The sequence below is a fragment of the Zea mays genome, chromosome 5, assembly GCF_902167145.1.
Source record: "Zea mays cultivar B73 chromosome 5, Zm-B73-REFERENCE-NAM-5.0, whole genome shotgun sequence".
Lineage (NCBI taxonomy): Eukaryota > Viridiplantae > Streptophyta > Magnoliopsida > Poales > Poaceae > Zea > Zea mays.
This window is the reverse complement of record NC_050100.1, coordinates 163,655,028-163,668,605: the sequence shown is the minus strand read 5'-3', so window position 1 is coordinate 163,668,605 and position 13,578 is coordinate 163,655,028. Positions and strand designations below refer to the sequence as shown.

At 43.7% G+C, this 13,578-nt stretch overlaps 1 protein-coding gene across 1 annotated transcript; it reads left to right on the top strand.

Annotated features, from left to right (window-relative positions):
- Positions 1-1,336: 1,336 nt before the first annotated feature.
- LOC118471960 (verprolin-like) lies at positions 1,337-6,748 on the top strand. Its single transcript, XM_035958898.1, has 6 exons — positions 1,337-1,402; positions 1,486-1,578; positions 5,406-5,633; positions 5,892-6,437; positions 6,511-6,638; positions 6,733-6,748. The coding sequence occupies exons 1-6, from the start codon at positions 1,337-1,339 to the stop codon at positions 6,746-6,748; spliced, it is 1,077 nt and encodes a 358-aa protein (XP_035814791.1).
- The last annotated feature ends 6,830 nt before the right edge of the window (positions 6,749-13,578 follow it).

The following is a 13,578-nucleotide window of genomic DNA, read 5'->3' as shown; positions in this document are numbered from 1 at the left end:
GCTTTGCTTTTGAAATTTTTAAACAAGTTCTTCAATAATCATGACTTACCTTGGTAAATCTCGTTTGGAACAACTATTACAGGACAGACAGACTACCTAGCTGCTTAAGTATTGGATCTTTTTGGTGGAAAAGTCTGCTTAGTCTTGTTCAAGATTTCAAGGGATTGGCAGCCCCAACCATTGGCAATAGGAGAACTATCCTTTTCTGGGGGGATATGTGGAATAAGGGCATTCCAGCTCAGCAATATCCGGAATTATTTTCCTTTGTTTGCAACAGCAAACTCTCTATCAAAGAAGCAAAGCAAAAAGATCATCTTTTTGAGATTTTTCAGCTTCCTCTGTCTGTGTAGGCCTACGAGCAGTATCTTGAGTTAAATGAGGCCTGGGGACAAATCATTGTGATCAACGCAAAGGACACTTGGAAACACATTTGGGGATCAAAGATTTTCTCTACAAAAAAGACTTACAGGCATATGATGGGTCATTATCAAGTTCATCAGATTTTCAAATCGCTTTGGAAAAATAAATGTCAACCAAAACATAAAGTTTTTTATTGACTGTGGCTAAAAAACAGATTCAACACAAGAAATATGCTGAGGAGAAAAAACATGACACTTGAGTCATACACTTGCGAAAACTGCATCTGGCAGAAGGAGAAAACTCTTTATCATCTCTTCCTCAGATGCAACTTCGCTAAGGCCTGCTGGAATTCAATTGGTTTGGTGCCCCCTAGAATTGCTAATCCAGAGGAGGCTGCAGCAAATCTCAAGCAGCAGCTCAATGTTCCCTTCTCCATGGAGATCATTATTCTCATGACTTGGAGCATTTGGAAGTGTCGTAATGCTTGGCTTTTTCAGAACAAAGATCCAACGGTGCAGCAATGCAAGCATGAGTTCACAAAAGAATTACTCCTGGTCACTCATAGAGCTCTGGGTAGATTTGGTTCCGCCATCCCGGAATGGCTTCAGCAATGGCAGTAGTAACTCACCCTAACCTCCTGTAATTCGTCTACTTGTATGTTCTAAGCACTGCTTTTTTAGTTATAATAAAATTTTCAGTAGGGGCTCCCTCCTTCTTAAAAAAACTTATTTTAAACTAAATATTAATTTTAAATAACGAATGGGCCCTATGACTAGGCATCGGCAAAATGCAAACGCTCACAATCTTCTCCGCACCCCCCCCCCCCCCCCCCCCCCTCCGTACATGTCGCCTCTATAGCCAAACGGGCCGCGCTTGCATGGGTAGACGGTAGACTCGGCACGGCAGCAATGGTACACCTAGGCTGGAGCACAGGCAGTTGCAAGAGGAAGAGCACGAAGAAAGATCTTGGTGCCGCATGGCCAGCTTCCCGCCGCCGCCTCCATCGTTGGCGATGACAGCAGCGTCTGGGCCTATTCCGAGAGTTTCCGCTAGGCCATTCTCTCTCTTCCCATCTACTTGATTGCTAATTGTGCTCATGGTTTGTCTTTTTTTTAATCGTGGAAGGAGGAGGAGGCGATAGAGGACGACGTGCGTCCCTGCCGAGATCTGGAGAGCAAGAAGCCGGAGGCGGCTAGGACTGCCAAGCGTTGGGAAGTGGTAAGATCCTTGGAGTTCTCTGGTCAGCCGACGTCACCGGCGTGTCCTCACTGGTGTGTTATAGCCACGCCTGTTCCTTACTAGGGATTGTTTTTTTCCAAATATGCAAGAAAATGTGATGTCCACACTAGAATATAAGGATGATGCTTGCTATATATGAGTAGGGTCCTGACCACATGGCTAATTTTCTTGATATTCATGTTAAATTTGGAGAATTTCTTATGGGTTTCATGAAGCTTGTTTGTAGTTAATTAAACAGCCTCCTGGTATATAGGACAACGAATGTATATTGTTATGTATTTGTATTTATTATCCTGAAGCGTAGTTTGTACTTTGTAGAATGATATTTTGCAGCACCGTAGTCTGAACTTGGTGTTGGTGTCATATTGAATGTTTTTCCTTCCCATTTTTTTTACCTAAAAATGGTGAATGAGTGCAAATTTGTCTTGATGTTCAGACAATTCTGCGACAATGAACTGAAGCTTATGCTGATTGCTGACTGATTATTCAACTAGTTGTCACTTGTGGCTACTACCTCTTTCTTGATTAGCTACTGGATCTTTTTTTGTTCAGCTTGTGCATGGTAAGTTAGGCAAATATCAATCAATTGCATTCACCAGCATGTGGCCATATTTGCAGGACATCAATTAGGCTCACATTGATTAGCTTATTGGAAATTATATCCCTCATGGTTGCTCTCAAATGTGGACTAGTGTTCCTAACTGCATTTAAACTTTGAGTTCCTACAAGTATGTATCTGATCGTTTTTTGAAATCTCATTATAATGTTATATTTTTGAACCTGAACATCTGGTTGTAATGCAGGATATCAACTAGTGGGATTACAAATTATTCAAATGGCAACGCTGTTTAACTTAAGCTCTTTACTTTAAGCATGCTCTTAAGTATATATTTCTCACTTTGATGCCTGAAAATTCTGATTCTTTGTTTTGTGAAGCTACATTGAGTCATGAGGTCACCAGTCTCTCCGCAATTGCTAGGGAAAGATTTGCTTTGATTTATCACTTCCCCAGACCCTACTCATGTGGGAGCCCCTTCGGCATTAGGTCTGCCATTTTTTCTTGATTTGTGAAGTTACAACCAATTAACATGTGATCTGCAGACCTGAAATACTAAATGAAGTTTGTTATTAACTATTAAAATTTCATTTGAAACAATCATAACGATTTTTGTTGACGTTATTTCTCTACCTCAAATGTGGCTTGTGCAGCCTTCAGCATAGTTGTTACTTCAAATTTCATTCCAATTACATAAAAGGTAGGCCTTATCTTCTTCTTTTATGCTGATTGGTTTGTACCAGTGATAGAAGTTCTAATTTTTGGTATCTGATCCTTTCTCAGCTGCTGAAAAGTTGCCCACGCAGCAACATGTCTTTTTATAAGCGGTTACCTAATGATTTTTGTCACATAGGTCCCATCTCCCCTTTTACACTTACATGGTTTCGACTTATTTTTCATTTATACATGGTTGATTTGGTGGCCCATACCATTTTTAGTCCAATATGATATTTTGTATATATGCAGTAATTGGTTTAAAATTTTATATTTCTAATGATCAATTATTACATTTTCCTGGAAGATATTTTTTTGTATTGAACTCTAATTTTCAAATGCCAATTTAATTATGGTGAAAATATTCCTGTGATAAAATCATGTAACCTGGACATATGATTGTCCCCCAGATATATGTTCTCCGTTTATCAGGGATTTTGCATCTGTTGCCTGGACTTGATTCCCTGTCGCTGATCTGTGTTAAGTGTCTACTCTGGAACCATAGACTTGATTCCCTGTCGCTGATCTGCGTTAGATGTCTACTCGGCACCCCTGATGTGTTGTTGTGCTTCGAATTCCACTACATTGCAATGTAAAGATCCATTCTTTACTAAAACTATTTCCAGCAGTTTATCCATATTCATCCTCATATTCAAACTTCACTCTGCAAACAATACAGTCTATATTACAAAACAGTGCTAGCATGGTAGTTTACAAGTGTGACCATATGTGAACTGCTGGAGGCGGTCTAATATATTAACTGCTAGCATGGTAGTTTACAAGTGTCATGCATCATCAGTGAACTGGCCAACCTGGTGAATCAAATAAACTGAACTCAAAGTAAATTAGTAAATTACCACACCAAGACTGCTAGTCTGCTAGTGATTATAGTGCTGATTGCTGAAAGTGGTAGTATTTTATGTACCAGGCTCAGTTATCTATATACCATTGACTAGGTGTTTAATTGCTTACTTGCTTAGCTAAGGGCATGTACAGTGGAGAGACACCAAAACGGTTCTCTAAGCACAGGAGACAACTAAGAGACTCTATTGTACAATGGAGTGTCTATAAACGTAGTCTATTAATAAATACATAATTAAATGTATTTGTATAGCATCAGATCGATAGAACAGACGACAAATTGGTACAGTGGGAAGTGAGGCGTCTGTTGTTACTTGGTTTACGAGCCAGAGGCGTCTCTTCACGGAGAGACGGCTCTAAGATTTTTTTGCAAATAACCCCCTAAAACACCTTAAGAGCCCTCCACATTAAACACCACTGTACATGCCCTAATACTCCCTCTGTTTCGTTTTAGTTGTCGCTGGATAGTGCAAAATTGAACTATTCAATGACAACTAAAAAGAAACGGAGAGAGTATTACTGGAGATGCACACTTTTTCATCTTGGATCTCTTGGTGCTCGCAGGATTTGGTAAGTCCTCCCCATAGTTTATATTTATGTGGCCTTAATCTATTAACCAGTCTAATGATTTTGATTCCAGCTTCAAATCTATCATTTCGGTGTTCTAGTTTCACCTACTGATTTGATGTTTGGGTCTATTACATATGCTTATCAACATGTGATTTACATATCCTGCAGTTCCTGTGCCAATAACATATCCTTATCAACATGTATTTTACCATGTCGCTGTACTGTGCATATACCAATATTAATGGTTCTTTTTAGGAGGAAGCTAGAGTTTGGGGTGGAGCGCACGAGTGATATTTGGGTGGAGCAGGAAATTCATGAATTTTGGGGTGCTTAACACGACCTTCGTTACTCTTATTCCAAAGAAAGAAGGGGTGATGAGGTGAAGGATTTTAGGCCAATTAGCATAGTTCATAACTTTGCCAAGATTTTAGCTAAGCTTTTGGCTATTTGGTTGGCTAGCATACTACACGACATGGTCCAACAAAATCTCACTATCTACATCAGCAAAAACAGTTACGTGTGCTTCTCAGACTTGATATTTCTGATGTGTTCGATTCAATCTCTTGGCCTTTTCTCATTGAAGTCTTGTAAGGGTTTGGACTTTGGACAGATTTAGAGGGATTTGAATCAGTGGTCTTCTTTAGACTTCATCGACTAGGTTCTCCTTAACGGCTCCCAAGGACAGCCCATTTGCACCGGCGAGGGCTCGGACGGGAGGATCCGCTCTCTTCAATGTCGTTCATCTTGGTTATGGACTTTCTTGGGTTTTTTGCTACAAAGGCAGGAAATTAAGGATTTCTTCAACCTCTTGAGGCTAGGATGGTGCAGCACCATATCTCTATTATGTGGATGATGTGGTCATTTTCCTTTGACCAATTACGATTCTTCATCTTTTTGGGCTGCTTTTGGTTTGCGTACCAATATGAATAAAAGTAGTATCTTTCCCATTAGATGTGATGAGCAGGATCTGGCTGTTGTACAGGAGTTGCTTCCTTGTGAGTTGTTTGAGTTTCCATATTTTTTGGGCTTTCCTATCACAAATTCACAATCAAAAAACTCACCAAAGATCAAGTTCAGTCTATCTTTACTACTCTTAAAATGATAGTGTAGGCGTCCACATCTACACGGTTCTGCCACCGCCGACATCCTCTCCGTGACGCACGTCGCGCAGAACCTTCCAACTGCGCTCTCCACCGTGATCTCCGCGCGCACCGTCTCTCTCGCTGTCCAGCCGCGTCCGCTCTCCCATGGAAGGAAACTCTCCACCGCGATCTGCGCGCGCACTGTTCCTCTCCCCATTACTCCTCTCCCCATTACCACGCTTGAGTCAGTGGTAGGTCCGCCATTTTTGGAAGGTCCGCCACCTCCGCCTCGGCCCGCCGTCAATGGAAGGTCCCAGCCTCTCCCCGCCATGCCCCCGCCCACGCGTCCCCACTCCCGCGCTGAGATCTCACGCCCGTAGACACCGCCACAGCGCCCCTGACCCGTCGCGCGATCTCCAGCCCCCGCTCCGTGCGCCTTCGCAAACCCCTCCGCCACGGCAATGGAGGCTTGAGATCGATGCCACGACGCACTCCCCGCCACGACGCAGCAGCAGATCCACCATCCTTCGCAAACCCCTCCCCCTGCACTCCCCGCCACGACGCAGCAGCAGATCCACCATCGACGCGCGCGCCGCGCGCCCCGACGCGGAACGCTCGATCCCGCGCAGCAGGAGGCGGCCAACCAGTCGTCGTCGCCCCCGGCCCCCACCCCGCCTGCCGCAGCAAGAGGCGTCCGCTACCGTACGCCCTCGTCCCCGGACCTCCTCCTCCCCGTCGACGCCGCCAAGATGCGCCGCTACTCCGCGCTGCCCAATGGCGGCCACCAGGAGACGCTGGCCGACCGCGCGCACCGCTACCGAGGCGTCGTGCTCGTCATCCTCGCCCCGCTCGTGCTCGTCTCTCTCGTCCTCCTCCTCATGCCACGCTCACCCGCTGGCACCATGGGCGGCGCCCGGAGGTCCGGGACAGCCGGGGCAGACAGGTACGCCGTCATCTTCGACGCCGGTAGCTCCGGCAGCCGCGTCCACGTCTTCCGCTTCGACGCCAACCTGGATCTCGTCCGCATTGGCAGCGAGATCGAGCTCTTCGTCCAGGTACGCACTCCCCCGCCCGGTGATTCGTTGCCGGTTGGATCTGGATCTCACTCGCGTCTCCTTCCGCCTGCAGATAAAACCGGGGCTTAGCCACTATGCCAATGACCCCCGGGAGGCTGCCGAGTCGCTCTTCTCTCTCCTTGACGATGCCAAGCGAGTGGTGCCCGCCGAATTGCGCGACCAAACGCCTGTCAGGGTCGGGTGGGTGGCACGTCTCACCTGTCGATTTTGTAAATTCCAATTGGTACTTGATGGTGTTCTTACTGTATTAGCTTCCTTCTCGATCCATGCGCAGGCCACCGCAGAGCTGAGAAATTTGGATGCACAAAAATCCGAGGCAATACTGCAAGCGGTAAATGGTTCTTCTCACCTTTCAATGATGCAGTCACTGAGTTCATCGAATGTAGCATGGTTTCACTAAGTGATTTTTTTTCTTTTTGTTTGATTATTTAACGGTGATCATAGCTTCCGATTAACTCAATTTGGCTGCTGGCATATCCACAAATGGTGCAGGTTAGGGACCTTCTTCGCAAAAAGAGTTCCTTTAAAAACCAACCGGATTGGGTTACAGTCCTTGACTATTGATGTTTGTTGTCATGGTAAGGCCCAACTATCCAAAAATAATGAAATATACAGGGCTAGGCATGCGTTTGGCACTAGATGGCCTGGCCTATATGTAGTTGTCATGGTTTGGTGTTCCTTGTGGCATACTGTTTTTTTCAGTTGAGAAGTATCGCGTGACATGGATCTCTTTTGTGTTTGCAACTACTGATCTTGATTGGTGTTGATATGAAGTATTTATACAACCTACTTTTTCTTTCTTTCAGAACCACCCTGTATCGTTATCATTTGCTACTTTTGACGCTTGATGATCACGAACCACCCTGAAATCAGATTCTTGTCCAATTTTATTACACACCTCTAAACAGAAGTTGCGATGAAATAAATGTCAAATATCCTGATTTTCTTAGTCTATATTTCAAGAAGTTGGTGTAACTCTATTTACACAAGCGAAAGGACCACCTTGTTTCAGTTAATATGACTACCCAGTACCGACTTTTGATTTTTTTTTCTTCTTCTCCTACCAATAGTTATGAATATGAGAAATGCAGAGAAAGGTGATTATGAATATGATAAGTTATTTCTTGTTTTTTTCAAAATACTATACTATCCATGACAGATATCAGACTGAGAATAGGATTGATCTAACTTTCAGGTTCCATCAAAGCTTATTGGTGTTGTTTTAGCAGGCCAACTAGGAAAAGAGCAGGTAAATTAATTGGATCTGTTCAAAATGGCTAGCATATTGTGGACAAGGCTATTTACATCACAAAATAAACCCTATTATGCAGAATTTTTTAGTACTATGATGTTCTTCCTATTCTCATTTGTCATCACTGATCAACTGTACCACCCTTGAAATGTCTGAAATGTATGGGTCTGCATCTGTGATCAACTGTACCACACTTGAAATGTCTAATGTCTGAAATAACAACAAACCTTCTTTGTGCCAATATGTAAATACTATCAAATTAGTACTACAAACTATAATAACATAACAAAAATGCAATGATACTTTATCTAAACAGTAACAACAAATGTCTGCTTACATAATTGGCTTGTCCTCAAATGGTTTCACCTAATATATTTTTCTACCCTTACTGGCCTTTAATCTCTCTCTACTAATTTGTTTCATGCATGCTGATGCAGTGATTCCCTCACGGTTGTGTCCTTCACAAAGGAAGGATGTGAAGCCACACTATTATCAAGCAACAAAACCAGAGTTGTGTGACACAATTATAACAAAGGAATCATCGCCCATTAGCACACTAAAATTGGTGCATACAGAGAATACATCTGCAAAGTGGGATCATTTGAACATAGTTCAGCAAAGGGCCGACGCATTTGAGTCAATCCTCGAGCTCTACGCAAAGCTTCTGGAGGAGAGGCTCGATGAGCTTGCCGACATTTTTCGACCATTTGGTGAGAGAGTCATGTCATCGAGAGAGATGAGCATACAACGATGTCTGACCATGAGCCTGATGACTCCACCGAAGTTTTGAGAGTCCCCAACAATGCTTTTGTAGCAGCGATTCGTTTCAGCATTTTTTTGTTTTTCAAATACCATTTCGAGAGTGTAAATAACTTCAACAGAATTCAAAATTGATGTACTTAGGTAGGCCTGAGCCCTATTTATCTTTGATGTATATGGTTTGCATGTCACCAACGAGTGATGATTGATTATTTACCGTCTTGTTTTATCTGTCTATACTCCTTTAATGCAGCACCTTCGTGTCTTGTGTCGTCTCCCCTATAAGATGTTGATTAATATTCATTATATCATTGTTTATTTTTTAGCAATGAAAAAGTACGTGTACAATCTTATATATCTTTTAAGGTATCTAAACATATACTTTACTAAAGTATAGATAACAATTAAGGTTTTTACAAATCAACGTATTTTATCATATTGATTCCGTAGCAACGCACAGGTATATACCTAGTAATTGATAAAATAGCCAATAAACTTCTAGAGTGGAAGGCAAACTTGTCGACTAAGGCAGGACAAAGAGTTTTTGTTCAATTTATTCTCATCGGGATGCTCATCTATTTGGTTGTGGTTGTGGATCTACCGACTTGGACTCTTAAGGTGGTCGACAAAATCCATTGAGGCTTTCTTTGGAGAGGTTGCAAAGATGCTAAGGAGAACACTGTCATGTGGCTTGGGGCAAAATTTGTTGTCCTCTTGAGCTTGGAGGCTTAAGTATATCAAATTTTGTGCACCATATGGAAGCATCTTGATGTCGGTACTGGTCCCCTTGGACCTTGAACTCTTTCTTCTTAATATAATAAAGTGCGATGTTTTTACGAGAGAAAAATATATTGATCAAAAAATGATGAAGCTTTTTTATATGATTTATATGAATGCACGAGAAGGATCACAACAAGTGGACGACAAGTGAAGACCCTTAAGAATATACTAATTGATTAACTTACCTACGTAAGTGTTACTTTATATAAATTGTTTCATTATTTTTTTATCTACAGCATTGTCCACGTGTGGTACTTCAACTAACTAAATGTTTTCTTGTTGGGGTTGTATTGTTTTAATATTGTTCACTCATATTGTTTTTGAATGTTGATTATGTTGTACTATTTGATTTTTGGTTCATCCATACATGTTGTTCGATTATTGATTCATCTATGGACCGTCTGCCCGGGGAGGCCAGACCATACCATCCACCCTGTGGCATTTTCTTCTTTGAGACTTGTACTTTTTTATAATTGTGGATCTTTAATAGGTCTTTTAATGTCTCCTTTGAGGTGTTGTTTCCTCATTGCCTTAGTCCAAAACACATTTGCATCATGTGAACTACAAACACAAATACTTGCAAAACTACTAGTTCACAGGTTATGTTGATCATCAAACACTAAAATCAATTAATTAAATGGGTTGAGACCATTTTCCTTACAAGCATAGGAGACTTAAAGATGTATACAAGTTTGGGCTCTCAGCGTGAGATAACACCTTATATCGTGTTTATGGTGGTGTCTATTGCCCAAGCAATATGGTCAGATGATATGTCTCTTGGGGTGTCCTAGCCCTCTTTTTATATTCTATGGAGGGGTGGTATTTATAGGATATGGATCTAGACTGGTGACAAGATATAGATCATAACCAAGCCTACCTGAGTTTATCCCTTCTTATTTGGTAACTAATCTCTATCTATACATATGTTTCGCCCTTACCAATCGGATTTTACCATATCTATATGGATATCAATCTTACCTTCTAATATGGTAGGGTCTTTGCTATATTTATCTTCCTAGAGCTTCCTTGCAAGTGAGATTGTTGAGGGGAAGGTCCAACTAGACCTAGATCATGTATCCAATTGGCTATGACCTAGCCTTCGACTCATACGGATGCATGTTTCAGAGGTAGCAACGAAAGATCGAGGGAGGCTTTATCTCAATCACCATCCTAACGAAGGCTACGACGATTTTGAAGAGGATCTCCACCAAGTCTAGGCAGAGGTGGATAATGTACCAAAGCCTACGCTTATGGTAGAGGGGACTTCGCCCACCATGGTGATACCCTTTGATGGTCGATCATGTCTACAATCGCCACCTCTCCAATGTGGGGAGTGAAGGCTGTGACAAGGACCATATCATGGGCAAAGTTCGTTACTCATGGCCTAGGCAGGTGAGGCCTAGATATAGATCTCAAAGGGTTTAGGCCTCGACCTGGGCAAAGAGTGACCACACTTAGAGACAACGCCGAAGAGATGTAGGCATGGTGGGCCACCTGTCTTAGGGGGCATTAGTCGGCATCGTGCACTTCGTTACACTAGAGATGGTACAATAATGGGTGCATGTAATACTTGGGTTGTAACAACCTCTATTTACATTGGTGTACAGGATATTCCTATGATGTAGTAGCTAACCAAGGGAAAGGCCATACTTTAAGAGGCTACCCCTTCATTACCCTATAAATACCCCTACCCAGATAGGGTGATAGGATAGCTGACAAGATATTTTGAGAGCCATTGTTCCTCACTTTTCTTGTTTTTGCATAGTTGTCCATCTTATTTGTTTCTCATCTGTAAGAATCCAACATTTGGCACCCACCATATCCACTACAGAAAACAAGCCCGCGATGCATCCCAAGAAGATGAGCACCTAATCATAGCCTACTCTCAAGTCCACGGCAATGAAGGCACACTCCACTGGCAATGCAACAAAAGAAAAGGTTACCTTCACTGATCATAGTCAAATAACAAAAGTAGAGGTAGTCTTCGTTGTTCACAACAAACTAGCAAGAGCGAGGTCCCCCTTCCCTCACTTCAATGGCCATCAAACAACAAAAGGCTCGAACACAAGCCTAGTGCCCTTATCGATTTCCTCCGGGCCAACCGCGATGTTTTTGCCTGGAAGACCACAGATATGCCAGGAATCTCGAGGGAGGTCGACAAACACTCCCTAGATATCTAGCCTACGGCCAGGCCAGTCACCTAGCGGCTTCGTTATTTTGATGAAGAAAAGCGCAAGGCCATTGGCGAAGAGGTAGCAAGGATTGTGGCGGTGGGATTCATAAGGGAAATACACCACCTAGTGTGGATAACGAATCATGTGCTTGTTAAGAAGAAGAATGGGAATTGGAGGATGTGCGTCGACTAAATAGGGCTCAATAAAGCATGCCCCAAAGACCCTTCCCTCTCCCATGTGTCAATCAGGCCATAGACTCGACCATCGGGTGTGAGTTCCTTTCCTTCCTGGACGCATACTCGAGCTACCACCAAATCGCCATGATGAGACCGACCAACATGCCACCACCTTCATTACCCTCTTCGCCATGTTCCGCTACGTCTCCATGTCGTTCGGCTTGAAGAGCGTTGGAGCTACGTACCAGAGGCGCATGTGCCACTGCTTCACCGACCAAGTCGGACGTAACTTGGAGGTCTACGTGGACGACATCGTTGTAAAGACCAAAAATCCCGCAATGGAGTGATGTCGAAGCGTAGTCGATCTCCATGTGTGGCTGCTACGGCCTTCGGCCGACTCGTCGCCGACCTCCATGTGCGGCTGCTCCGGCCTCCGGTGCTCTGCTCCCCCCTCTGAGACCATCGACCTTTGGTGCTTCAGTGCTCCCCCTTCGACGGCGGTGCGACGCTATAGCGACGGCTGTGGCGTGGTGTTAAAGCGGCGGCGCTGCGCTAGGTCAAGCCATGGGCATAGGTCACAAGGACTTGAGTAGACTCACATGTTGGGTCTTGGGTTGGCCATTTGGGTCATTGGTTGGGCCTGCCACGCGTACACAGTAACACTAACATGGTACACTATCCGCTTAACAGGGTGGGTTACGGGGATGGGGAGTGGGTAACCATACCTGACCCCGCTAGACCCGATAGGGGAATGATTTTGTACCATAAGGATCCCTCGTGGGGATCAAATTGACCCCATACACATCCCCTAATAGAGGAATTACCCATGGGAAATCAGGGATCGGGTCCCCATTACCATCTCTAAGGAGGATGTGGTTCATGGGATTATGCTAAAACTTGGCTTCTACTAATAATAAATAATTTCACATAAACACCTAGTTGCCCTCGGTGCAACCTTTGCTTAGGAGAAGTTGCTGAAGCAATTTCCAAGAGTTCCAAGACTTTGTGAAGCATGAAGGCTAGGTCTACGATCTCCCCAAGTCAGATGTATGTGGAGTGACATGTTCTCCCTTGTCTTTCTATGCTTCCGTTTTCGCGTAAGTGTTGCTGCATAATGTTATGTAAAATATCTATTTTATTTCGAGCATTGTACAATGATATGTCATTTATGTAGCCGTTGTGTATGTGAGTTTGGTCCTGTATTTATGTAGTCGTTTGTGTATGTGAGTTTTGATCCTGTCACGTATATAGTTTGTATTTGATTTGTCTTTTGAAACCGAGTACGATATAGGTGGTATCAAAGTCGTTCTTGTTTTTTACTATAAACAATAGTGTTACGTAGTGTAGTTTTAAATATAGAGATAGTGGATTTTTAAATATATAGTAATATATGTAATTTGCTGGAGATAACCATGGCTATGCCGAGCTGCGTCACCTCGAGCGGTCACGTCTCGCTCCTATCGTTAGGTCTCTCGCGATCTGACGCTCTCTTTCACCTCAAGCGGCGCCACCAGGCCCTGGTCTACTCTACTCTACTGTGGGAACGAGTGGACAAGCTATGCAGTCGAGAAGGACCCCTGGTCCCAAACTGACCGGTAGGAGTACACCACAAGGTGAAAGCCATTGGCTGCGGTCGTGTCCCTCGGCGACACGCGCGCATGCAGCTCTTGGAATAGCTGCGCCGCAAGACATCCGTCAGCTCCGCCCAGGCAGACCGGTGCAGTGGTACACGACCAGACGGCACCGATCTATATGTATTGGCAATTTCTCCTTTTCCTTTGTAGTCTGGCTGGCGTGGGCGTCAGCAAAATTGCTTTTGTGGGATTGATGCGATGTAGGTGCGTGTCCGTGTAGCTTGCAACGTCTGCCTCAGCTTTCTTCACGTTTCCTTTCCTTTCTCCGCACATGTGTATTCGAAACTTTGTTCATATTACACATGAGCACCGATCGGATTCGGAGCCGAAGGGGTTACCCGCTCA